Source organism: Capra hircus, chromosome 11 (assembly GCF_001704415.2).
Source record: "Capra hircus breed San Clemente chromosome 11, ASM170441v1, whole genome shotgun sequence".
NCBI lineage: Eukaryota > Metazoa > Chordata > Mammalia > Artiodactyla > Bovidae > Capra > Capra hircus.
Window position 1 is genome coordinate 102785935 of NC_030818.1, and position 27085 is coordinate 102813019.

The following is a 27085-nucleotide window of genomic DNA, read 5'->3' on the forward strand; positions in this document are numbered from 1 at the left end:
CCGCGGGCTGGCTGAAGACTGGCGTCCTCCAGACGCTGGCTCTGGTCATTTATTATTAATCGGGGGATATGTCCTTCAAGCTCGTGTCGTGGTCACTTACCGAGTTTGACAACATACCCTAGCCTCAGATTATCCTGGGGCGGGGTTGGGGGGAGGTAGCAAAAAGCAAAATAAACTTGAGTCTTCCGGCAAAGGACCAGCAAAATGAGCCCTTGGAAATAATTCATGTGCTGAGGGGGCTGGCAGGAAGCTGGGAGAAATGTTGCTTTTCTCTGCCTTTTCCCCAAATAGCTGTCTCAGTAAACACCCAGCACTTTAGCTCTGTCAGCCTCAAGGGAGGCGCTTCTATGCCTGCAGGGACTCACCCTGGAGCCTGAGGGACTTTGGACGGAACTGCTTCCGTTGTAGTGTGTTGGGGGCGGTGGCTGGTATCTGTGGGTCTCCTTCCCCACCCAGCCCTGAACTGGGCTTGTGACTCTGCAGTGTTCCCCTCGCGGTGCAGTGATTCGAGTTAGCTCACAAAGTCCACGAGGTTGAAAATCGTCAGGACAAAGATGGGGCTTTCAGAATAATCCACTGCTGAAACTGCAGCTGGGAGAGAAATCAGGCTTGTGAATGAGGCCAGGACATAAGGACTACGCATGAGGCTTGTGGAAAATGAGTTTGAAATCTGCTCTGCCTGCTGGCAGCAGAACACCCTTCCAGACCTCAGATGGCATTCGCTTGCATTCCCTGGGTAGAATCAGGAGGAGAGCTGGAACCCAGGGACTTCACCCACTTAGACCTGTGGATGTGAGCCTAGTGGAGGGGCCTTACGAATAAGGCCATGTAGTTTTGTCTTGTCAGACTGAGTGCAGAGGTAATAGGTAAATCCACCAGGGAACGCATGCCCAGGTGAAGAGTTCACTTAGCTCCTGCGTGGGCAGGGGCGGAGGAGGGCAGGGCTGGGGGCTTCCCTAAGCTGCAAGCAAGCTCAGCACCTTCCTGAGTCAGCACCAGCCCCTCCCTGCCTGCTCCACTGGGACTGTTATTTCTCTAAAACAGCAGCCCCGGAGGTTCTTTCCTTGTCGGGCAGGAAACGGCATCCATCTCCTGAGTGGGCCTGGGGCCTCCGAATGCTCCAGAAATGCCAGTGACTGCAGCTGACGTAATTGCAGTGACGCATCCCTTGGATTTCAGGAGTGGATGGCAGGTCCTCGCCTTCAGCCGAGGGTGGCTTGTGTCTGCCTGGAGGAAACTGTCCCCATCCCCTGGGACCTGGGAGGCTGGCACTGAAACCCCCACTGTGTTCTGGACCCTACAACTTGGGGTTTTTTAATCATGATAAAATACACAAAACCTACAATATAGAGTGAAGTTTGGTAACTACATTATCACCACTATGTACTTCCAGAGCATTCCATCACCCCAGGGGGAACCTGGTCCCCATGAGCAGCCCCACCCCCTGACTCCTGGCAAAACCCCAGTCTCCGTTCTCCTTGGCCTTGTTTTCAGGGTGAAAGCCTCCTGTGCGCTGGGCCCAGGGACCTCCTGCTTGTGTGCATATGGTGTTTGGAGACCCGTTGTGTGTGCACATATATACACTTGCGTGTGTGTGTTGTGAATCCTGCAGAGGAAAGACCCCTGTGGTCGGCATGGAGACCTTGCACTGGTGTCTGCAGGGCTGGCTGGCCCTGGGGGGTGTCACCAAGAAAGAGCGGGAGCATGGCCTCTGCCAGGCTGTTGGGGGAAGGGCCCCTTGCCCACCCACAGAGGAGCACAGGGCCTGGTGCAGTTGGCCGGCCCTTGGAACAGCCAGGGGGCCATAGGAGGGGCAGGGGCTGCTGGTTTGCACAAGGTGATTCTGCCCCTGTTCCTCGTGGGGGCTGGAGGGGGGTCTTTGAGGCATGGTGCTGTCCTCACCGAGTACCAGACTTGAAAGGAAGGGGCGTGAGTCAGTGGGGGGACTGGAAGGGGCCAGTCCTCTGAGCAGGCAGCTCAGGGAGCCCCCTCCCCAAGGAGTTTCTCTCAAACCTTTGCCCAAAGGCAGCCACGGGTCTTGCCTCTCATGAACCCCTCGTGCTCACAGGTCTCATGGAGGCAGGCAGTGCTGGAAACCAGCTTGGGGGTTCGTGGGGGGTCCTGAGATCGCCTGAGCCCCCATCTTGAAGACCACGTGTGTGGAGACCCCTCCCCTCCCTCAGCTCCTTCTGCTCCTCAGTGCCTGTGGCCCCCACCCCCATCACTGGTCCCAGAGTGGAGGACCTGACCTGTGGGGGCCCTGCAGGTGTGTGGAGAGGTGGTAAGGTGGGTCCTGGGCGGGGGAGGAGGGAGCAGGCACTGGGTCCGAGAGGCTGGAGGCCAAGAAGGCCAGCCTGTCTGTCCAGCTGGGCCAGGTGCACTCAGCGGGTGCTGGGGGGCTCAGGCGGGCATCCATGTGCCCCAGGAACAGCCCCCTGGGGCACACGGTGGGCCTAGGACAGGCTCCTGGGGCTGCAGGAAGAGGGTGAAGGCTGCAGGTGAGTCAGCACTGCCGGGGAGAGGGGGCTGCGTCGTGGGTCTGGGGAGGTGAGCTGTGCCCTCTCGGCACCACGGGGCAGGGCTCCCTGCCACCCCCACCGCGTGCCCCTGGGTCCCTGCTGCCTGGCTCCTCTCCAGGCCCCGCTCACTCGGCCCGGGGCAGCCTCTGCGGGCTGAGCGGGGGTGCTGCTGCCCGACTCCTGGCAGGCTGTGAGTGGGCGGGCAGGACTGTGGGCTTCCTGTTCTCCAGGGGAATAAAGCCACAGCCGTGAGTCACCAGAGCCTTACACGCTGCGGCCTTGGCGGGGAGGAGGGGCTCGGCCCACGTGGGTGAAGGAGCCGCACCCCCGCGGCCCCCAGCCTCTCCTGGTGGGGAGGGGCAACCAAGGAGGTGAGCAGAGCCAGGACTGGCGCGCCTTCCGGGGGCAGCCAGGTTCCCAGGAGACCCTCTTCACAGCCTCTAAGCCAGATCTCGGGGCTCCTGGGGAGCAGGGCTCTGGGCAGAAGGGCACCTGGACCCTCCAAGGCCTGGGGCTTGGGGCTCCCTGTCCTGTCCCGGGACAGCTCACTGCACCTTCATCCCAGGGGCCAAGGGGCATCTCCGGGGCCCCTCCCCACCTGCAGCGGCCACTCCCGAGCACCTGGGGTGCCTGGTCCTGGGGGCCGGACTTGGGGGTCTGAGGGCCTCCTGCGCAGCTCAGGGCCTGCAGGCCTGGCCAGGTGGCGAGCCTTCCCAGCCTGCCCGCCCCCGCCCCTGTCCCTCCTCCTCAGAGGGCTAACGACAGCCTGGCCTGGAAAAGGAAACAGTACGGAGATTGGAGAAGCGCTTTTCAGACGGGGCTTTGGCCACTGGCCGCGTTCCTCCCCGTCCTGGTCTGTAACATGGACTCAAGGCACCAGCGCCCTCCCCCAGCTTGGGGAGATGCCCTGTAGCGGGCAGGGGCCCCTCTATGCCCTGCAGCGCAGGAAGCAGGGCTGTCACACTGCAGGCTCATCTCCAACAAGCGGCAGAATCCGCAAAGGGCCGGGGTGGGCAGAACCGCAGCCGAGCTGGGGCGGCCGGGAGGGCTCCTGGCCTGCGTGCCGTCGCCAGCTGCCTGTCCAGCCGGGACCTGGCCTGGCCGGGCATCTAGTGGGGGACAGGCAGGGGGTGTGCGCCTCTCCCAGGCGGGTGCTGGCCTCCTGCAAGGAGGTGAGGAGGCCGGGCCTCAAGGGGTCAGAGCACTGCCCGGAAGGGCCGGTCCTGTGTTTCCCTAAGCTCCTCCAACAATAGCCTGACCGCCCCTGTGAGGTTGAGCAACACCCTGTTGTTTCACACAAGCCAAAGCGTGCAAGAGGCAGGCCCGCCCTGTGGGGAGCCTGGGGGAGACCTGCGGACCACCTCCCCGCCCTGCAGGGGCCACCGTTGGCAGCTGTGGCCCCCAGGCTGGCTGCAGGGAGGGGCAGGCGGGGCTCAGAGTTGGGGTCTCTGCAGGAGCAGGGCCCCTCTGCTCCTCCCCTTCAGCTGAGCAGAAGTGGATCCGCAGCCCTGGGCTCCAGGGGGGCTGAGGGGCAAAGCCAGGCCCCTCCGGTAGAGGAAAAGCTTGCCAGGCCTCCGTGTGCTAAGTTGCTTCAGTTGTGTCTGACTCTCTGCGACCCCATAGACTGTAGCCCGCCAGGCTCCTCTGTCCATGGGATTCTCCAGGCAAGAATACTGGAGTGGGTTGCCATTTCCTTCTCTAGGGCATCTTCCTAACCCAGGAATTGAACCCGCATCTCAACGTCTCCTGCATTGGCAGGTGGGTTCTTTGCCACTAGCGTCACCTAGGAAGCCCTGTGCAGGGGAGTCAAGGTGGGGACGGGGTTCTCAAGGAGCAGCCTGCCCTTCGAGCGCTCACCTGCAGTTGCTGAAACAGCAGTCTCCAGTGGGGCTGCAGGCTGCTGCGAGCCGGGCATGACCGGGGTAGGGGTGGGGGAGTTTTAGAAGCAGCCTTGGGTGCTGAAGTGCAGGAGGGGCACCTTCGCCTGCACCATTCGGCTCTACCTGGGTCTGCTCCCCACCCCGTGTCCTGATCACCGCCACGTGTGTCCCGTCCTCCACTCCCACCTCCCCATCGTACCTCCACCATCCTGCCTGCTTCCCCACTCGGACTCAGCCCCAGCCTGCAGAGAGGAACAGCCCGCCCTCTGGCCCACGGCTTTCCTTGGGAGGGAGCTCTGCCGGGTGCTCTGCTTCTCCAGGGTGCCCCAGCCCCTCCTTGGCTCTCTGAGACCCTCCAGGACAGTTAGCCGGGAGTCTGGGCTGGGCCAGCTGTGGGCTCCCCAAAGTCACTCAGCTAATTTCTGCATGGGCAGCTTTGGGAGGGGTTGGGGCACCGTCACCTGTCCTTCAGGGGTACTCTGGGGACCCCGGGGTAGCCCCTGCCTTGAGGGCCTGGACAGGACCCCACTGGACCCCAGGTTCCTCAGGAGAGATGCAAGGGCTGGGCTTTGACAGGGGATCCGGCGAAGCCGAGGGCTGCCTACCCTAGGCTCTCCCCTTGCCCCAGATCCACGAGGTCCACCTGGGGTCCCAGGGGTCCTGGAGCCTGGAAGGCCCCTGAGACCCTTCCAAGTGGGCCTGTGTCAGAGTCTGAGCCTTTCTGGGTGGGGCATTTCCTGGGGATACCTAGGGCAGCGCAGGGATTCGGGGACAGGCCCTGTGTTTAGGACAGCAGATGGTGGACTCTGCCCAGGAGGCCAGGGGTACGAGGCCCAGGGAGTCGGAGCTGGGCACAGGCTGCCCCCCTGCCCAGCGCCAGGAGCTAATTCAACTTGGTGTTCTGAGGGAGCACCCAGGTCCAGAGAGGAGGTGTGACCCCCCCCACCCCAGTAGCTCCCTGGAGAGGGTGGGGGTGGGATGGCCTGGGGGCAGCAGGATTGAGGGGGTGCTGTGCTTAGTTGCTCAGTTGTATCCAACTCTTTGTGACCCCATGGACTGTAGCCTGCCAGGCTCCTCTGTCCATGGGGATTCTCCAGGCAAGAAAATTGGAGTGGGTTGCCATTCCCTTCTCCAGGGGATCTTTCCAACCCAGGGATTGAACCTGGGTCTCCTGAGTTGCAGGTGGATTCTTTACCATCTGAGTCATCAGGGAAGCCCATTCAGAGGGAAGGGACACCATTCTCCTACAGGGCCCAGGACCTTCCTGAGGACCCGAGAGGGCAAGCACTTGTAGGGGTCCCACTGCCTAGGGGCAGGGGCTGTTCAGGGAGGAAGCGGGGGCCATGGCGTATGATGTTGACCTCTGAGCATCCTGTGACCTGCCTGTGCAGCCTCTGGCCCCTGGGGTGGAGGACTGGAGGGGTCACAGAGAGGAAGGGGAGGAGGGAGTCACTGCTGGGCCTGACCCTGGGTGAGGACCAGAGCCTGGGGCCCACAGCCCCCCTGGGCCTGAGCCTTGCACCAGGAGGGTGCTGTCATCATGCAGGGTGACCACCTCCATGCTGGCCAGGCTGAAGCAGGCTGGCTCTGGAGCAGCCCCAGCCACCCAGGGCCCCAGGGTTCTCCCTGCTCGGGGCTGAGCTCAGGCTCCTGGGGTTAAACTCCCCGAGCCTTCCTTTCGCTCAGCTGTGATTAGGACGGAGTACGGTGAGATCCCGGCCCCGCCCTGGCCTTCCCCTGCCCTGCCCTGGCCAGGGCCCTGTGTCCATCTCAGACCCAAAGGCCTCGGAAGACACGGCTGGCCTGGGAAATGGCTGTGACCCAGGCTAGTGGGGACAGGCAGGCTGGGGGTCCCCTGCCACCTTCAGCTCCATGTGGAACAGGACTGGTGGGTGCTAGTGGAGACACGTCCCGCACCCCAGAGTGTGAGTGTAGATCGAAAGCCAAAACCCCACCTTCCCACCACAGCCCCTCCCCAGGCCAGAGCAGCCCTGGGTGTTCAGGCCCAAGGCCTGACCCGCTCCCTGCATAAGTTGGTCACCCCTGGGGCACTGCTCCAGCTCCCTGGACAGCTGCCGCCCTCACAGTAGCCTCTCCAGTGGGGCCCCAACACTCTGAACTTCCCCCCACGCCCAGGCCTGAAATGCCTGTGCCCACTCAGGTCTTTCCCACCCGAGGCCAAGGGTCCTTCCACCGTGAACAGAGCAGTCGCGAGGGCGCTGGGCACATGGAGCTGGGAGCTGACCCTGGACACCACCAGGCTGCTCCGCGACGTCCCTGTCTCTCTGGGACTCACTTTTCCTCTGCGTGATTAGGTCCAGGACAGGCCCGGGAGGTGCCAGGTCCTGACTGGGTCTGTGTGCTGTGTCCCAAGGCAGTGTCCTGATTTTTCTAGCATTTTCCAGGTCTGGGGCTCATTTGCTTGCATATCCCCCGCTCCCCTGGGGGACTAAGGCCAGGTCTGATTCTGTGCCCCATTGTCACCTGGGGTCCGCGCCAGGGAGCAGGGTCCTGGGAGGTGGACAGAGGGGCGGCCGGGGCTCCCAGGGACAGGTCACGCTTCCCTGCTACCCCAACTCCCTCCCTGTAGGTGGGGGTGGGGAGCTTGGGTCACCCCCAGACCTGGGAGGCCAGGAGTGGGCAGGATAGGCAGTGACGAGATGGAGGAGAAAGGGACAAGGCGGGGGACGGGGAATGCACGCACATGAGCAGCATGTGGTCATCTCACCCAGCCGTGGGCGCTGACGGCGTTCAGCAGGACTCCTGGACCTGGGTCTCCACTTCTAATTAAGACGGGCCCGCCCTTGGTGATCCGGAATTAGGAGAACATCAGTGAAGATGTCAGCAGTTCTGCGATGAGGCGGGGCCTGGCCCCCCCTTGCCCACACCCCAGGGATCCTGGGGGAGATTCTTGAGATGGCAAATCAGGTGTCCCCAGGAGCCTTGTCCACATCCCACCCTCTGGCCTTGCACATCCCAGAGCATCTCTTTGCCTCTAAGCCTGCATCCTGGGGACCTGTGTGCACAGCTCAAAATTAAATTCCTGCCAATTAGTGCAAAACAGGACACAGATGCCCAGTGAGAGGACAGCCAGCATCCTCCAGGGTCTCGGAAACCATGATCGGTTTCGGTCTCAAACTGCAGTTTATCAGACTCCTGATATGCTGCCCACCATGTGCCACTGCCATGCACTCAGAGTAAAAAAGGGAGGTGGGAGTGCCCAGGCTGTGGCTCAGGCAGCTCCAGCTGAGTGACAAACACCCCCACCCAGGCGCCTCACCAGCGGATGGTTACTGCTCACAGTTCTGCAGCTGGAGTCTGAGATCAGATGCCAACCTGGGGAGGCGGGGAGGGGGTTCCTGATGGGGCCTCTTCCTGTTGTGCAGATACCGTCCTGCCTGTCCTCAGGAGAGACAGAGAGTGAGCAAGTTCTCTCATGAGGGCGCTAACCCCATCTCGGGGCCCCACCCTCAGGACCTCATCTATTAATAACTCTCATCACCTCTGAGTGCCATCACTCTGGGGGTTGGGGCTTCAGTGTGAGTTTCTGGGGGGGACACACACACATTCCATCCACAACAGGCTTGCGTAACAAAGTGGACACTATGAAAGAGATGGCTGGTACCCTCTCCAGGGGTTAAGGTGTGCCTCGATCTCAAATTCCTTAAGCCCTGGGGCATCCCAGGATCCCTGGAGGGAAAACCTGCTTCTCTCACCTCCCCCACACCTACAAGGTGCAGGCCCCTGGTGAGTAGAGGCTGATCCTGCAGGGAGAAGGCCAGCTCAAGGTCTCCAGCTGAGAGGAGGAATCTCAGGAGGGGGCCTGCAGTGCTTTGAATGATGTCCCCCAAGTTCATGTCCACTGGCACCTGGGAATGTGACCTTATTTGGAAATAGGGTCTTTGTGGCTGTAATTAAGGTAAAGATCTTGAGATGGGATGATTTCAGATTTAGGGTGGGCCCTACATCCACTGACTGGTGTCCTTATAAGAAGAGACACACACACACAGGAGAAGCTATGTGAGAACAGAGCAGAGACAGGTGATGGCCACAGGCCAGAGCCACCTGGGGTCTCCAGGAGTTAGAGGAGGCAGGAAGCGCCCTCCCCTGGAGCCTCTGGAGGGAGCATGGCCCCGTGACACCTTGATTTCAGCCCAGTGATGCTGACTTTGGACCTCTGGGCTCCAGGGCTGTGTGAGAACAAATTTCTGTGTTAAGTCACTCATTCGTGGTCCCTTGTTCCAGCTGCCCCAAGATACACACACACCAGGGAATCTCAGTAATTTGGGGGACAGTGAATGTCAGGGAGAAGTCACCTCATTTTCCTCTAGGACAGAAAAGTACCAGCTGCTGAGCAGTCTGGGGAAGCCTCTCCCACCCCCACCCCCCAGCCCAGCAGCCAGGCCAGTCCCCAGGCCACTGTTAGGAAGGGAGACTCTCTTGAGAAGCACAGATCTCATGTGGCATTTATGGGCATCTCCCGAGACCAGGGCTTCCCCGGTGGCTCAGACAGTAAAGAATCTGCCTGCAATGCAGGAGAGGCAGGTTCGATCCTTGGGTTGGAAAGATCCTCTGGAGAAGGGAATGGCCACCCACTCCAGTATTCTTGCCTGGAGAGTCCCGTGGATAGAGGACCTAGTAGGCTACAGTCCGTGAGGTCACAAAGAGTCAGATACGACTGAATGACGAACTCTTCACTTTAACTTCTGAGACCCACGTTTGGGCTGGAGAGGGCAGCAGGAGAGGAGGCATCTTCCCTGAGAAGCCAGGGACCCCCACGTGGTGCCTGTGAGTGATCACAGGGCTTGTGGGCAGGGGAGAAGGCTCCCAGCTCTGGGTCTGCAGCCACGGCAGAGTCCAGGCAGGGGCAGCACATACCTGGCTTGGGGAGGACATTGCCCTGGTGGCCCCAACCTGACCTTCACAGCTGATCTGCTCCATCCAGGAATATTGTGTCGCGGAATATTGTGTTGCATCTGGTTATTAGGGCTCGCTAACTCCTTTTAATCCAGAATGGCCCCCACCAGGTATGCCTGCCCAGGTCCCCACCCTAATCCCCAAGCCCATGAGGATGGTGAGATGTCTCCTTATTTGGAAGTAGGATCTTTACACTTAATTACAAGAGCCATTAGGGTCATTACGGTGGGCCCTAATCCAACACGATTAGTGTCTTGTTTAGTGTTTGTTTTTGTTGATTTGGCTGAGCTGGGTCTTAGGTGTGGCACACAGGATCTTCTGTCTGCTTGCAGCATACGGGATATTTAGTTGTAGCATATGGGGTCTAGTTCCCTGACCAGGTATTGAACCCAGGGCCCCTGCATTGGGAGTTCAGAGTCTTAGCCACTGGACCACCAGAGAAGGTCCAACTGATGTCCTTTTTAAGAAGGGAAATTTGGAGACAGACCTGGAAAGATCCTCCCTCATGGCCCCAGAAGAAGCAGGCCCTGCTAACAACTTGACCTCGGCCTCCAGAACTGGGAGAGAACGGATTTCTGTTGTTCACGCCATCCAGACTGTGCCACACAGCCCTAGGAGGCTCATGTTATAGCTCAGTCGCTCACTGGCTCTTTGTGACGCAGCACATCAGGCTTCCCTGTCCTTCACTGTCTCCCAGAGTTTGCTCAAATTCACGTCCAGTGAGTTGGTGATGCCATCCAACCATCTCATCCTCTGTCGCCCCCTTCTCTCCTTTTCCTTCAATCTTTCCCAGCATCAGGGTCTTTTCCATTGAGTCAGCTCTTCGCATCAGGTGGCCAGAGTATTGGAGCTTCACCATTAGTCTTTCCAATGAATATTCAGTGTTGATTTCCTTTAGGATTGACTGGTTTGCTCTCCTTGCTGTCTAAGGGACTCTCAAGAGTCTTCTCCAGCACCACAATTTGAAAGCATCAATTCTTTGGCCCTCAGCCTTCTGTATGGTCCAACTCACACATCCATACATGACTTCTGGAAAAACCATAGCTTTCACTATACAGACCTTTGTCAGGAAAGCGATGTCTCTGCTTTTTAATACGCTGTCTAGGTTTGTCATAGCTTTCCTTCCAACGAGCACGCGTCTTTTAATTTCATGGCTGCAGTCACTGTCCATAGTGATTTTGGAGCCCCCCCAAAATAAAATCCCTCACTGCTTCTATTTTCACTCCATCTGTTTGCCATGAAGTGATGGGACTGGATGCCATGATCTTAGTTTTTTGAATGCTGAGTTTTAAGCCAGCCTTTCCCTCCCCTTTTTCACCCTCATCAAGAGGCTCTTTAGCTCCTCTTCACTTTCTGCCATTAGAGTGGTATCATCTGCATATCTGAGGTTGTTGATAGTTCTCCTGGAAGCTCATACCCATGGCAATCTTGCATTATAAGTAAGGTCACTCATCAGTTGGCTGAGGTAATGAACAGGAGGGTGGGCCCTTTCTAAGCACAGTGGGCCTTTGAAAGCAGGGTGTTTTCTCTGGCCAGAAATGGAAGAAAAGATTTGAGGCATAGGGGTATCTGAGCCACGATTGCCAGCTTTAAAGATGGAGGGGCCAAGGGATGCAGGCAGCCTTTAGGAGCTGAGCCACCAACAGACAACAGGAAAAGGGAAACTCAGTCCCTTGACCACCAGGAAATTAATCCCACCAACTGGATGAGCGTGGAGGTGGATTTCCCCCAGGGTTCCAGGTGGAAGTCCAGCCTTGCTGATGCTGGTTTCAGGCACCCTAAGCAGGACACCAAGCTAAGCCATGCCCAGCCTTCTAATGGACGGCGAGAGATAACAGAAGCTGCAAAGCCGGTGGTGATTTGTCGCAGAGCACAAGTGGCTGATACGCCAGGCCTCTGGTCCTGCAGAAGGTTCTGCCGTCTGTGCGTCCGGCTGCCTCTCCTAGTATTTCTCATAAACTGGATGTTGGTTCTGAAGGCCTGGTGGATGGAACGTGGATGTTTCAGGCAAAAGGTTTTAAGTGCCATTGTGGTCCCCACGTTGCCCTGTGTCCTGGTTGTCCCTCCGTTAGAGATGGCCAGATGGACACTCGGGCTAGTGATGACAGCCCAGCCCTTGCACTGGGCAGTTAGGCAGTGATCCATCAACATGTGACCAGGCATTCCCCCTCTACGTTGCAGCTGAGGGGGGCAGCCCCCCGGGACAGCTTGGCCAAGCTCCTTTCCTGTTCTGCTCTGCCCTCCTTGAGTATAAGCCACGTGCTTTTAACTGGTGGTTTTCCTGCATCAATGGGAGCCGGTTGTAAGCCCTGAAACATAATTCCTGCTGAAAAAAGCAGGAAAACACACTCAATCCTTTCCCTTTAATTACTAGTTTTCAAAGTGTATTATAGCAGCTTCACAGGATGACAACTGAGGGTGTTCTTTCTGGATTGTCTTTCTGGGTGTGACCTTTGAGTTTCTTAAGTGACAAGAGGGGCTTTGCAAATGTGCTGAAGTTAAGGATCTTTTGAAAAAAAAAGTACTTACCTTAGAAAGATTAATGTTTTAAAATTATTACTTATTTGTTGTATTTACTCTTGACTGTACTGGGTCTTGGCTGCTGCACACGGGCTTTCTTGAGTTGCTGCAGTGGGGGCCACTCTTCACTGCAGTGGCCTTTCTTGCTGCCGAGCACTCGCTCAGTAGTTGCGGTGCACAGGCTTAGTTGCTCCACAGCGTGTGGAATCTCCCTGGACCAGGGATTGAACCCATGTCCTCTGCAATGGCAGTGGACTCTGAACCCGTGGAAGTCCGAAGTTAAGAATCTTGAGATGAGGCGGTAATCCTGGGCCACCTGGGGAACCCCGTGGGGTCCCAGGGCTTTTCAGAAGAGGGAGGTGGAAGGCCAGAGTCAGAGAGGGAGACAGAAGGATGAGGCAGGGGCCAGAGCCACGTGAGGACGGGGCCGCAGACAGGGGACGCCGGGGCCTCTAGAAGCTGGAAGAGACACAAAAGCATCTCCCCAGAGTCTCCAAAGGGAACTGGCCTGCCCGCGTGTAGACTTCAGGACCCAGAATTCGGGAACTGTTGAAGACGACAAGTTTCAAGCCCCTGTGTTTGTAGTAGTTGTCACAGAAGCAAGAGGAGACCCGCACGCTGAGCGCTCACCCTCCTCCTGTTTCAGTTTGGTTCTGGGTTTCCGGCTGTGAGGTGTGTGGGACCCTAGCTCCCCAACCAGGGATCGAACCTACACCCTCGGCGCTGGAAAGCGAAGTCTTCCTCACTGGACTGGCAGGGGAGTCCCATCTTCGTCCCGTCTAATATTCAGTTGTCCCTTCCTGGGCTAGTGGGAGCCAGTTCAACTGGATTTTGTGCATCTTTTTTTCACAATTAATTAAAAAATTGTGTAAAACACATATGCTTCACACCAAGAGAAGCCATCGCAACGAGAAGCCTGTGTACTCCAGCTAGAGAGTGCAGAGAAAGCCTGTGCACATCGACAAAGACCCAGCAAGCCAAAAATAAATACATAAAAAATACACATGATATGAAATTCACCATCTTAATCATTTTTGAGTGTACAGTTCTGTGATAGAATAGTCTTTTTAAATTTTTTGAATCAAAGTAGAGTTGACTTAGGGATTCCCTGGTGGCTCAGTGGTGAAGAATCCACCTGCCGACAGAAAAGACGAGGGTTCCATCCCTGGGTGGGGAAGATCCCCCTAGAGAATGGCAGCCCACTCCAGTATTCTTGCCTGGGGAATCCCGTGGACAGAGGAGCCTGGCGGGCTGCAGTCCGTGGGGTCATGGACACGACCGATCCCGCACAGACGTTGGGTGCACGTGCATATACAACGGTTATGTAGTCTTCTTGCAGAGAGCCCTGGACCATTGTGCAGTGTCCCTTCTTTGACTCTCATTCCAGCCTTTGTTTTTACATACACTAAGCATATTCTTAATGGGCAGCTGACACCACCATCCACCGCTTTCATCTTCCCCAACTGAAACGCATCCCCATTAAACTCACTCCTCACCCCCTCCCCCAGCGCCTGAAGCCAGCGTGCTCTTCCCTTCGCCTGGTTTGCTTTGTCTCTCTTATTGCCTGAAGAATTCTTTCTTCGTCCTTTAAGCCCAGTAGATTGGTGGGATCGATGGCTGGGTGCGTGCGGCGCATCTGTGCCTTATTGTCCTGGAGCTCCGTGTGCAGTCCTTTCACCGTTCTGTTTCTCAGTATTTCCTAAATTTGTTTTAAATACTTCAAACGGGCTGGGGCCCCCACCGGGGCATGGGCAGTTCTTCGGGTGTGCCTGTCCCACAGCTCTCAGCTCCTGGACACTGCTCCGCGTCTGCCTCTGTGCCGGCAGGGCCATACCTCTCTCAGTCATTTCCCTTCTGACTTGGGTTCACCAGGTGGCGCTAGTGGTAGAGAACCCGTCTGCCAGTGCAGGAGACATTAAGACTCGGGTTAGATCCCTGGGTCTGGAAGATCCCCTGGAGAAGGAAATGGCAACCCACTCCAGTATTCTTGCCTGGAGAATCCCACGGACAGAGGACCCTGGCAGACTGCAGTCCGTGGGTTGCAAAGAGTCGGACACGACCAAAGTGACTTAGCACGCCCCGGGGATCGTTATATGGGGTGAGGGTAGGCGTGTGTCCAGGATGTGCTGGAGGGGATGGTTCAGATGGCCCCCCACCCCTTTTTGGTGGTGTTGAGTACAGAGGCATTGCTCCTGACACCCTGGTTTTGCTCTCGGCTCTTCAGATGTGGCCATTGGGTTTTTGGTCTTTTTTCATCTTTTGTCCATAATTTGCCCCACCTGAGCACGCACACGGTTGTTTTAGTCTCGTTTAGTCTCTGTATTTTGTTGCTGAAGGAGAGGTGTGTCCAGGTGAAGGCGCTGCAGCAAAGGGTCCCAGGTCCCAGCCTGGCTCACATGGACACACCGGCAGAGAGGCCTCAGTGGGGCCCCAGGGAGGCCGCCCGTGCCGGCGACCCTCCTGGCCCTGCTTTACAGGCGCTGCGGTGTCTTGCTCACCAGCAGGCCGGAGGTGCTTCAAGCCCTCCCTCTTTGCAGCCACTCCTACGTCACCCCCTCCACAGGAGGGGCAAGGAGTGGCTGACACCAGATTTTCCCCCTCCCGCCTCCTGTGTCGGCGGGGGGAGGTTCGGGACAGGACAGGAAGCAGAAGGTGGTCGGGGAAGCGCACATGTACGTGTTGCTGAGACCACCCAGTGGCTTCATCCTGACTGTCTGGGGGGAGGCTAGGCCAGGAGCTGGGTGTACCGAGGCCCACCTTCCTCTCACAGACCTTCTGTCCACGCAGGGCCATGGTGGTTTGCTGCCCCACAAGAGGGGTGAAGCAATAGAGGCCGGCCAGCTGGCCAAGTTGGAGCCTCCGGTCTGGCATCAGGGCTTGGACCAGACGGGAGGGCCTGGAGCCCCCTGGGGACAACCTGCACAGCTGTCCTCTGAGCACCCTGCACCCAGCTGGGCTCCAGGGCAGCCAGGCCACAGCCTGGGTCCTCCCAGCACCAACACCTGGGCGAGTCACCTCTACCCCCCGCCCCCCAGTCCCGGGCCTCCCTGGTCTGCAAAAATGGCAGGAATTGGGCAGGAAAGCCACATAATGTGGCAACAGGGAGCAGAGGCTCTGTCAGCTGGGAGGCCTCTCCCTGCCTTCCTGTCTGGTCTCCAGCGGAAGCCACTTCCTCCCTCAGCGCCTCGGTTTCCCCCTTTGCAAACGGACAGAAATCTGCACACTTCCTCAAGCTATGTATTGCGTGAGATGGTCCGAGCACACCGGGCAGGGAGGGGGTCCGTCGCAGACCCGGCTCCGGGACTGTTAGCTGCCTCCTCCGCTTCCGGGATCCCATGTCCCGCTCCGAATGGAGCCTCGAGTGCAGACACAGGTAAAGGAGGGCCTCGTGAACTCCCTGGGCGCTTTGGGGGAGGAGGTGGGGGGCAGCGGCGGCCCCTGAGTGCTTGCGGGAGGGAAGACAGACAGTGGCGTCCCCCATCTCGACCGTGGGGCTGGGTGGGCCCACCCGACCTGGGCGGCAGGGGTGGAAGCTGGGAGGTGCGCGTGGCTCCGGGTCCCCAGGACCCACAGGCCGCCTGGGGTCCCCGGCTCCAGCAGCCCCCGCCTGCGGAGGTGACCGGCCAAGAGCCACAGCTGCCACCGCGCTACTCTCCCTCCCCTCCTCCCGCGCCGTGCGGGCCAGCGTGACTATTACTACTCCTTCCGTGGGAAGGCAGACCCCTCGCAGCCCAGGGCGCCGAGACGTCCCGCTCCCACGTGAGGCGCCCTTTGAGCTCCGGGGATGGGGACGGGGCCGAGCCTGGGCGCCCCCGGTCGCGGCTGGAAGGAGCTCGGCCGCCCCCCAGCATCCCAGCCCCCCCTCGGCCGTTCCACTGCGGCGGCGGCGCGGGGAGCGCGGGGAGGCGCGCGGAGATGGTAGCGCCCGTTCCGCCCCCGCCTCCCGCCGCCGCCGCCGTGCGCTCCGGCAGGATGGCGCGGGCCAAGCTGCCGCGCTCGCCGTCCGAGGGCAAGGCGGGCCCTGGGGGCACCCCGGCCGGCGCCTCGGCCCCTGAGGAGCCGCACGGGCTCAGCCCGCTGCTGCCGGCCCGCGGCGGGGGCTCCGTGGGCAGCGACGTGGGCCAGAGGTAGGGGCGGGGGCGCGGGGCGCCGCCGGGAGGGGCTTTGCTCTCTGCGCTCGCATCCTGCACGGGCTCCGCTCCGCTGCACCTGCCGCGTTGCTTGCAGCCCCGGGGAGGGGAGGGACGGCCGGGTCTCCCCTGGGGATCCCCTCCCAAGCGCCCCGCCCGTTGTGTCTCCCGTCTGCCTGTGGGACTCCTGCTCCCTCCTTCTCTGAGAGGCTGAGCAGTGGGCCTGCAGGTGAAATCGGAGGAGAGAAAGGAGGTGGGGACCTGCTGACCCCTGCCCAAGCCCTGTCCCGCTGGAGGCTACACTCATGTTGGTCCCCAGAAACCACTTGGGGTGAGGCAGGGCCAGCGTCTGTGTCCCTCTCCAGAGGTAAGCAGTGTGAGGCCCAGGGCAGCCGCAGAGCAGATGGGAGCTGGGGCGCAGGCTGGGGACTCAGGCTCCCTGGGGCTGGTGCCTGGAGCTCGTGGCAGTAAAGGTGCAGGAGGCTTGTTCTCCCGGCCCGGCAGGGTCCTGCCGACCCCCTCCAGCCCCTCCTCGAGCATGGGCACAGCATGACACCCCCATTTCACTGATGAGGACACTGAGGCTCAGCCTGCAGCACTAACTCTTAGCCAGCATCTCTCCTGTGCCAGGAGCCCTTCTAGATGCTGCGGGGGAAACTGAGATGAATCAGACCCCCCAATGTGGGCACACGTCGTGGGCACGAAAACCTGTGTGGGCTGGGCTGGGACAAGGAGAGGGGAGGCTTCCTGGGGCGCTGGCCCTGCAGGCGGAGCACCGGGAGATGGGCAGGGGCTTCCGGGCAGAGGAGACAGCCAAGGCCAAAGCCTGGGGTGCTGGGGTGTGGTGCCATGAGAGGGTTGGGGTGAGGCGTTGGCAGAGACTCAGCCTGGCAGATGGCAGACCACGGGTGCCTGGGGAGCCTCCCCCCCCGCCGCCACTGACCACAGGCCCCCTGGACCCTCCGCACTCTTACACCCATCTCCTGCTCCTTGGCACGCCCCTAGAGGGCAGCTGCCCCGCGGTCATTCCCATTTGCCGGAGGAGACTGCTAAGGCAGGAGACTAAGTGCTCTAACGGGCACTCCTGGTGGACTCATACAGCTAATGGGCAGCCCCTGGGCAGGAGGGAGGCGAGTGCTGGCCAAGGCCCTGGAGACCAGATTCCTCTCTTCTCCGTTCCCTTCCTGGAGGCTGTAGGAAGCAGTGAGCCCAGAGGCTCTGGTTACCGGCACCCTGGCCCCTGCAAATGACTGGCTTCCCGCTGTCCCTGTTCCTGCAGGGACGCAGGGATGGCAGGTCCTGTCCAAGCTGCATCTGAACCCGCAGTGCAGCACGGGAGCTGCCCTGGTGGGGACACCTCCTCCAGGAAGCCCTCCCCCCACTCCGACCCCTGCCACCCCCAGTCCTGCACAGACCCTTCGTGTGAGCAGCCTGGCTGGGTCCCCAAGCTGCCCCTGAGGGGCAGGGTCCTCAGAGCAACTGCACAGCCAGCCCGGCAGCACTGGGGGCTGGTGCCTGCAGCTCGTCTCCGGAAGCATTAGGTGCACGCTGTGGAGTTTGCTCCAGACGGAAGCAGTGGGGAGCCATGGCAGGTTCCGGAGCAGACGAGGACTTGCAGGGTTTCAATTCTGCAAAGACCAGAGCAGGCAGGTGGGTGCCCTCTGCTGGAGGAGCCCGTGGCTGTAGCTCCTGCCCCAACCTGTGTGCAGTGTCTGGAGCCAGCCAGGCCTCAGCCCTCCCCAGGGAGGCCCAGAGCCTCCCAGAGGCCTCACCACTGCTGGGGAGGTAGCACAGCAGAGGCAGGGGTCTCCACTGCCCCCAGGGGACTGAGCCACAGGGAGGGGCCGGCTCCCAACGCCCTGCCCAGATCGCCCCCCACCGCCTGCCCCTGCCACCCTGCCACCCTTCTCCTGGACTCCGTGGAGCGGGGAACACGGGCAAGGGGAACAGTGGGCAGCAGAGGCCAGGATGAGCTCTGAGCTCCCACTGGAGGCTGCTCGCAGAGGTCAAGGGAGCCCCAGGGCAAAAAGAGGGCAAGAGGGTCCAGGGAGGGGAAGGCAGGGGAGGCACAGGAGGACCTGGGCAAGGAGTGAGGGGCCGCCAGCAGGGGAGGCCTGTGAGAGGGACCTTGGGGCTGTCTGCGCCTCGCCCAGGGTAGCTTCAGGGCCAGGGCTCGCCAACCCAGGACCCTTACCAGGAGGGGCAGCCAAGGAAGGCGCTCGCTCAGAGCTGGGCTGAAGGAAGGGTTGGAGACAAAGGCAAAACTCTAGCCCTGGGGCTCTTGTGAAGGGCAGAAAGGAGGGGTGGGGTCTTGGGGCGTGGGGTGGAGTCAGGCAGAGCTCTGCAGGTGGTGCAGGGCCTGGGCGGGGTCAGAATCAGCTGGAGACCCCTGGGGCAGCTGCAGTGAGTGGCTGCTGAGGGCAACCGTACACGCGCCACCCCTCCGCTACCGCCCCCACCGCCCGCCAACCCCGAACTCAGGACGGCCCCTCTGAGCCTGGCTCCCACCAAGGACAGGCCTGGGGGCTCCGGGGCCACCTCTGTGTGCGGGGCCCTGGGGGCTTCTGTGGACGGTGGGGGCCGCGGCAGGCAGGGAGAGTGAGCGCTGCAGGAAACAGCACCTTGGCCAGCCCAGGGCCGGCTGAGCACTTTGCTCTGGGGGCTGAGCCCACCTGCCCCTTGTGCTCTGAGCTTGGTGCCACCCTGCTCTCCTGCTGTTCCTCCTGGATCCCTCGCCTGTGGCCGGCCTCCCACTGGCCCGCCCAAGTCTCCCTCCCTCCCCCCCCGCCGGGTTTTTCCCAGGAGTCCTCACCCCGGGGCCCCCTCCGCCCCTGCAGACCCACACCTTCATGTGCCCCCACCCCCTGGCCAGGAACCCAGCCTCTCTCCCATCCCCCATCCCCGACCTGCTCCCAGCGAGTTCCTGGTCCGCCCTGACTTGACGCCGGGACAGGCTGTGGCCCTACCAGGCTCCCGCCCCGGGGGAGCAGCTGTCACCCAGCTCAGCACTCAGGCAGTGCCTGGGCCAGAGGGGATCTGAGCTGGATAAACATGCTGCTAAGTCGCTTCAGTCGTGCCCGGCTCTGTGCGACCCCGCGGACTGCAGCCTACCAGGCTCCTCCGTCCATGGGATTTTCCAGGCAAGAGTACTGGAGTGGGTTGCCATTGCCTTCTCCTGTAACTGCATAGTGATACACCAATTCAACTTACTGCTATGGGGGAAAAACACCATTTAATGAGACATGAAGACAAAGCACAAACCCGACTGAGGGCACACACGCTGTGGACCACAGCACTGCTATGACCAGAGCAAGTGGGGGACAGGGGAGGGGAGATGGATGGGAAACTACAGCCTCGGGGGCGGCGGGTGGGGGGGGGCTTCTGGATTGATGACAACTAAGCAGAACCTGTCAGAAGCTCCCAGAGACCCCAGACTCAGTGAAGCCCAGGCCCCCCCTGCTCTCTGCAGGCCCAGCCAGCACCCGGCCCACCTGCGGGGCACCCAGAGCTACAGGCTGGGGCCCCACCCAGAGAGCCCTATACAAGGCAAAGCAGGCTGGCTCCCTCCTCCCTGCCTGTGGCCTTGGGAAGGCAGCGGTCCTCTCTGAACCTTGGTTTCCTCTTCTGGAAGATGTTTGCTTTAAGGACTGAAGGAGAGGCCCCATGAAGCTGGAGATGCTGGGGCAGATGGGAGGGACACCAACAAAGAGCAGGCCCTCTGTGCCCCCCCCACCCAGCTCCTGATGCTCCCACCAGCTTCTCCCTCCCAGTCTCCAGTTAGCGCAGGCCACACCCACCTCGGTGTTCTCTGGCTGCAGCCAGTCTGGAAAAACCCTAGGCCAAGGCAGCCTCAAGGGCAGCCGGTGTGTGTTGCTGGCCCAGGAGAGGGGGTGCCCCTGGGGGTCCCTAAGAAGCATCGGACTGCCTTGTCACCAGGAAGCCGAGGGGACAGGGCAGTGGGGTGGCACCAGGGCCTGTAGAGGGCAGGGGCATCGAGGAGAGGTGGGCAGGCTTGACGACAAGGAGACCAACTGTCATGTCCAGCTGGTGGCTCCTGTGTGGGGGGCGCCCCTCGCTGCCATCAGCTTCCTGGGTGTCGAGGGGGGCTGACCTGCTCCTTCCTGGACCCTGGGGTCACAGGGGCCTGGGGCAGTCTCAGTGCAGAGCAGAGCGGTGGGCACTCCTGAACCTGCTGTCCAGCCACTGGCATGGCTGCAGGCAGGGCCCGTCCTGCGTGCCCTCCGCTGGGAGGGTCACCCTGTCCCGCCGGGGTGGGGGCGGGGCGCATGTACCCGCGCTGCCGCAGGCACCGTGCTGCTTCTGGGGCGCTCAGGGGGCCAGGGGGTGTGCGCGTGGGCGTGCCCTGCTCCCCTCGGCCCATGCCCGACTCCTCCCTCTGTGTCTGGGAGCCCAGGCTCCCCCATCTGTCCATCCGTCCGCTGTCTGCATTGACGTGTCTGCTCCATTCCGCCCTCAGGCTTCACATGGAAGAGTTTAGCCTGGACTCCTCTGTGTCTCAGTAAGTGCTTGGTTCACAGGTATCCTCCTGGCCCCGAGCAGACCCTGGGGGAAGGGGCTTGGGCTGTGACTGCCCAGGGGGAGGGTCCGCTGCACCGAGCACCATCTGTCCTGCAGCCGGGCCAGAGCAGGGCACGGCCAGGACTGCTGGACCTTGAGTGGGGCTGAGGCTGGGGGCAGAACATGGCGTGGCTCTCTGGGAAGGAGCCTGGGAGTGGGAAATGGGGTGTCCAGAGCCCCACGGTGGTGACGACAGCCCTTAGGAAGGGATGAGGACCCCACTATGGTACTGGTGTGGGGTCAGGCAAGCAGGTGACTGCTGGGAACGAAGGCTTCAGCCCACTGCGGCCACCTGTGCAGATCCAGAACTCCAGGCGCCTGGCCCAGCTGCCCCACCGGGGAGCCCCTCCAGGCTTTTCCTGGCTTCAGTTAGGGCTGCAGAGAGCCCTTTGAGGTCTGGGGACCCAAACCCCTCAGCACCTCCGCCGGGCATATTCATGGGAAGGAGCCCCTCCTCACCTGCTCACGCCCAGGGGGTCCAGATTGGCCACCACATGGGGCCTGATTATTCTTTCGTTAATTAACACCATTGGCAGCGGCCACCATCACCCACTCGGGGCTTCTGCACAGTTCCTCCTGCAGCCCGAGGCTCGGGCATCATTACCCAGGCCAGCCCTGGGCCTCCGTCCCCCAGCCGTGGTGCAGTGGGTAACCAGAGAAGGGGAAGGTGCCTCCAGCTCCCTGGGGCAGGTCCCAGGCCGTTGGCGGGGTGAGGGGGGAGTGGACGGTTGCAGCTGCCCAAGGGGCTGAGGCTGTGGTCCTCTGCCCCAGAGCTACGTGGTCACCAGCAGATCAAATATCCCTGGGCCCTTGGAGGCCCAAGGAGGCTTGTCGGGGCCCTGACCCAGCCAAGGTGCGAGGCCAGTACTGGGGAGGCCCAGGACAACACTGTTGCTTTGAGAGGTCACTGCCCACTCTGCCTGGCAGCTTGGAGCCCTCGCTTTCCTTGGCATCCCAGACCCCGGGAGGGGCAACTGGCAGAGAGGAGGCCTGTGGCCGCAGGCTGGCCTGTGCCCCAGCCTGTGCAGTGGTGGGTGGGTGGAGGGCTACAGCAGAGCCCCGTGTCCCCTCGTCGCCCCGACTGGCAAATCTGCAACGGGGCTGGGTGTGGCGGGGGCAGAGTGGTCCCAGCGCCACCGTCAGCTCAACAGCCCCGCCCCCAAACCAGACCAGCCCAGCTCCTTGCCAGTCCAGCCCAGGACCTGGAGCGGAGCTGGCCACGTGTCTGTCCCGCCCGGGCCCCTGGGCAGGTCACAGGTTCTGCTCAGTCTCAGAATAGCCGGCCTCGGAGTTGGCGCTTGGGCCCAGTCTCTGCTCTTCTGTCTTGCCCGCGGGCTCCTCGGCCTCCTGCCTAGAGCTCCCGGGAACCTGCTGGACATCCACCAGCCCACAGCAGGCCTCCAGGAAGGAGGCCGCCGGACCTCGGCCCCATGTGAGTGCACGGCTGTCACAGCCAGGCGGGTGGGCCTGCCCGCGGCCATGTGCCTGGTGTCTGGCCACCCTCCCACCAGGGCCGGCCGCCTGGCCCTGCGTTTGCAGCTTCCCGGCACAGGCCATCTGTGCCAGAACCGCCTGCCAGCAATCCCTGGAAGGCCACTCCCCAGCCTGCTGGTCAGCCCACCAGTCAACACCCCAGTCAATCAGGGAGGGCAGCAGCGTCCTCCACCTGCTGCGCCTGGCAGGTCCCGTCCGGGCGTGGGGTGGGGTAGGTGGGGTTCGAGCCACTTTGCTGGCACAAGGGGGCCCCCTCCAGTCCATCCAGTGTGGACAAGACCCTGCACACCAGCCTGGGCCTGGGCCTGGGCCACTAGAATGCAAGCCATGTGGGGATGGGCCAGAGCTGACTGCTGGCACCCGAAACTTGAGAGCCCTGGGCTCCGGGGGGGAGCCCAAAGGCCCATGTCTTTCAACCCACTGGGTGACGTGAGCCAGCACCCAGCCTGGGTGGGCTTCCGTTTCCATGCGTGTGGGCACGAGGCTGGCAGGAGCCCCCTGAGAGGCCCAGTGAGGGGCTGGGGGCATGGCTCTTGAGCTGCCCAGCCTGAGTCCCTGTCCTCACAGTCAGAGAGCTGCTCACTCCGAGCAGGACAGACGGACCAGGGCTGAGGACTGTCCCGGGACAGGTGTGGGTTTGGCCTGGGGCTCGTGGCCTAACTCCAGGGGATGCCCCAGGGCCCTTCTGAGGCCGGGGTCCTGGAAGCCTCAGGGCTCCATAACTAGGCCTGCCGAGGGCTTGACACCTTCCTGCGCCCTGGGCTAAGCAGCAGTGGCCCCTCTGCTGTGCCCAGCCTTCCCCGCTGGCCGCCCGCTGAAGGAATGAGTGGCTGAACAGGAGCAGGCATATAGGGGGTGGACGCCTCGTCTGCCCCTGCCCAGGGCTCTTGAGCTTGTTAGCAGGGCCGTCGCTGTGTGAGCTCTTAGTGGTGTCCCAGCTCCTAGCCCCCACCCGGCCCTCCCCTGCTCCTCAGAGCAGCATTCCACGGGTTTGGCAGCCGGCTCCACCACGGGGCCACCAAGGGGCCTCGAGCCACAGCTGGTGGGCATCCACCACGTGCCACCTGCAGCCACACACATGGGCTTATAGCACAGCACCATCTCCTCTGGGTGATGTGAGTGATAGGTGTCGGCCAGAGTCGGTCTCAACAAAACCAGCCCTGATCGCTGGCACCACTGAGAGGGGGGCAGGGCAGGGCCAAGGGCAGGGGTTCTCTCTCACTTAATCCTCCTCTGAAAACCAACAATTAGCTGGATTTGGGGGCTTCCCTGGTGGCTCAGTTGGTAAAGAATCTCCCTGCAAAGCAGGAGACCTGGGTTCAGTCCTTGGGTGGGGAAGATCCCCTGGAGGAGGGCATGGCAACCCACTCCGGTATTCTTGCCTAGAGAATCGCATGGACAGAGGAGCCTGGCGGGCTACAGTCCATGGGGTCACAAAGAGTTGGACATGACTGAGTGACTAAGCACAGCAGAGCCTGACTTTTCAGGGGAGAACCCAAGGTATAGAGGAGACTGTTTTGATTTCTCCACAGTTGCAGCAGCCCTGCCAGGCACCCTCAGGATGCCCGGGGCAGGCGGTTTCTGTCACTGCCTGTTCCCCAGGTGAGGCAGCTGTGGCTCAGGCAGGTGAGGCCATGCAGATGAGGATCAGGGCTCTGTCTGTCAGGCCAGATGGCCCATGCCCCCCGGGGTGGCCATTTCCTTCAGGAGCCTTGCTGAGCCAAGAGCACGCCCTCAGCTGAATTACACCCACCGCCTTAAACTTCAGGTTAAAGGGAAAGCTTGCAACTTGCATTTTGTGGTGGGAGAAGTGGGCAGCCACAGCTCGTGGAGGCAACAGACTTCCCTGGCAGTCCAGGGGTTAAGATGCATGCTTCTAGTAAAGGGGCACAGGTTCGATCCCTGCTCAGGGAAGATCCCCCATGCCACGCGGTGCAGCCAAAATAAAAAGAAGGAAAAAAAAAGTGGAGGCGGCTATGTGGATTTCCCCAGCACCCAGGCTCAGATTCCCAGGCCAGGCCTGTCGGTGTCCACAGCTGCCTGGGCGAGGGGATTGACAGGTGATGTGGGTCTCTTGTCCACATCAGTTACTAGGAGCAGTTCCTAGTCTACTAATTGCTAGGAGTAACTGGTCCCAGATCAACTATCCTGACTGGGCAGGGACTTTCAGGGGAGGGGTGCCCAAGTGGAGGGCATGAGTGGGGGGACCCCTCCTTGAGGCTTCGCTGTGCAGGCAGGAGAGTGAGGGGGCATGTGGTCCCTTGGAACGTGGGCACCACTCAGGGGTGTCTGCCCCTGACCTGGCCCCGGCCCAGCTCGGGTTGTCTGAGCCCCTCCTTCACAGAGAAGGCTGTTGACCAGCTCCCCCCAGGGACCCTCGGGAGCTCCACTGACCTGGCCCCAGGCAGCACCTACAGAGGAGGCTGGGTTCAGGTCTAGGGGGGTGCAGTGGGGTGCAGTGGGGTGTGCAGAGAGGTACTGGAGTACAGTGTACGGCGAGCCGTGCGAGGCACAGTGCCATGTGCTGGGGCGCACTGGGTGCACGAGGGTGCCATGCACAGTGGGGTGTGCTGGGTGTGGTCTGCGCTGGGGCACACAGGGCACAGTGGCGTGCTCAGGGAGGTACCAGGAGCCATGCAGGCTTCCCCGGTGGCTCAGATGGTACGGAAGCCGCCGGCAAGTGCAGGAGACCTGGGATCGCTCCCTGGGTCAGGACGATCCCCTGGAGGAGGGCATGGCAACCCACTCCAGTGTTCTTGCTTGGAGAATTCCTGGGACAGAGGAGCCTGGCGGGCTACAGTCCATGGGGTTGGAAAGGGTCAGACACGACTGAGTGACTCACATTCGTGAGGAGTACGCTGGGCTGTGACGTACAGTGAATGTGCTTGGGAACAGCGGACAGTGGGGTGCACAGAGGTGTGCGGGCTGGGGTGTACCATCAGGCGCACCGGCGGCACGGCCCATCCCCTCTCACAGCGGGCTAACAGAGATGTGCCGGGGTGCGCAGTGTCCAGGGGGTGCTCTGGGCTTCGACCCTGCTCTGCGGGAGGCCTGTCCTGCTGCCCCGCTGACCACACTGCATGCTGCCCTGAGGGTGGGGAGGCCCACACCACTGTCCCTCCCCCTGGGCCCTTCTTGAGCCCTGTGACCAGGGGTGGCCGCTGTGGTCAGGCCGGGGCCCCCCAGTCTGCAAAGGTCAGGAAGGTGCTGGGGCTCTGCCCACAGCCCCTCCCTCGGGTCCACCACCTGGGCGGGTGCAGACGGCTGCTGCCAGAACATCAGGTCTGTTTCACATGCTTTGGGTCGAACAGACTTTGGGGAGCAATGAATATTTTAAACACTTCTCAAAGATGATGGGGTTGCCAGCCCCTGGCAGAGCAGTGTCACGAAACTTTCAAGGTGACAGCGGCATTAATTTCTGCATTGATCAGAGCTGGAGCCTGGCCAGAGGGGGAGGATGTTCAGAGCCCCCGCTCTGAATGGGGGCAAGAGTGGGGAGCAGGGACTGGGGCCAGCGTGCACCTCACCTCTGCCTGTGGACCACTGTCCTGCATCCCAGCTGCTCAACCGCCACCTCCTCCATGCAGCCCTCCAGGATTCCTTGGGCAGCACAACTCTGCCTCCAGGGTGCTGGATGTCCCTGCCTCCTCTCTCTGTGTGTCATGACCATCACACAGAGCCGTGGGTGAGCCGCTGCCTCACCTGATGGCTTTGTCCCACCTCCACAACATCTCTGGGGGTGGATTGGCTCGCCTACACCTGACATCTGGGTAACTTGGACCAGGCCTTCCTGGCACAAAGCCTCACCCCAAATCCCAGGCTACCGGTGCCTCTGTCTGGTCAGGGGGCGGGGAACGGCAGTGATGCCAGCAGGCCACTCTGAGGTCCTGAGACCAGCCTCCGTTGCAGCTGAGGCAGCCTGGAATGGAGGCCGTGTGGGGGCCAGCAGGTGCCAGCCCAGAGCAAGGTGGTCCCAGCCCCAGACCCACTTCCGGGAGGAAGGCAATGCTAGACCTTCCTGCGCAAGAACCTGGCGGCAGGGCTGTGGCCGTCCTGCCTGCTGTCAATACCAGAGTTCTCACTATGGTAGAACACGATGCCCCGGCCGGCCACAGCAGGCCTGCACCTAAGGTGTGGGCGGCGGCCCGTCCTCCCAGGCCCCATCTCACTCTGGGTGACCAGATGGCCCTTCCCCCATCTGCCTCCTCATTCAACAGGCTGCTCTTGCTAGTTTGTGTGGCCTGTTCCCCGGAGGCTGGGTGCCCACCCAGGGGCTCAGTGTGTCTGAGGATTGTCCAGGGCAACAGCCGCAGCTGGAGAGGGCCCCCTGCCAGCCCTGACCATCCCACAGGCTACAGCGGGCCTCTAGGCACAGCCACCAGGGGCTCCCAGAAAAGCACCTGGCCATCAGCTTCTGGAACATTCTGTGCAAAGCATATGGTGTGTTTTGAGCCAAGGGCCAGCCACTCAGGCCACCTGTAGTCCTGGCAGCTGCCATGACGGCCCAGGCTGGGGGCCATGAGTGTGCACGTCTGCAGGGCCTGGAGGGCCCTGGGCTCTGGGAGGGAGGCAACCAGCCAGCAGGTCTACTGGGGACACGTGGGAATGTGGGGCTTTGGGCTGGAGCCCCCTGACCCCAAGCCCACACCTTCCTGCCCCCCAGGGTCCAGGTGGAGTTCTACGTCAACGAGAACACTTTCAAGGAGAGGCTTAAGCTGTTCTTCATCAAAAACCAAAGATCCAGTGAGTGGGTTCTGTTGGGGGCACAGGGCAGAGGGGCCTCTGTTGGAGCGGGCGGGGTGATGGGCATGCTCCTTGTCTCCTTGCCACCTTCCAGGGTGGGAGATGCCGGGACCCTGGGGAGGTGCGCCCCTCCTGGAGGCAGGGCTAGCCACGGCCACCAGGGGCACAGCTCAGCCCCTCACCTGACGGGGCTCCCTGGCACCACCGTGTGGCCCTCCCCTTTGCCCTGTGGGCTCCCTCCACCTGCCTTCCCAGCAGGAGGCTGGCCACCTGGGATGCAGGATGGGGTGCGGAGGTGGTGCCT

The 27085-nt window shown here is 61.4% G+C and overlaps 1 protein-coding gene across 10 annotated transcripts in view; it reads left to right on the top strand.

Moving 5' to 3' along the window:
• Positions 1 to 27085, top strand: part of KCNT1 (potassium sodium-activated channel subfamily T member 1) — a 71030-nt gene that overhangs the window by 11949 nt on the left and 31996 nt on the right. For 3 of the 10 annotated variants that reach the window (XM_018056071.1, XM_018056068.1, XM_018056069.1), the window contains one exon: positions 26702 to 26781. In XM_018056071.1, the coding sequence (XP_017911560.1) occupies positions 26702 to 26781 (80 nt within the window). Of the gene's footprint in view, positions 1 to 15053; positions 15210 to 15802; positions 15964 to 20443; positions 20486 to 26701; positions 26782 to 27085 lie in introns of those variants that run through there. The other 7 variants (XM_018056061.1, XM_018056062.1, XM_018056065.1 and 4 more) reach the window with 5 other exon arrangements.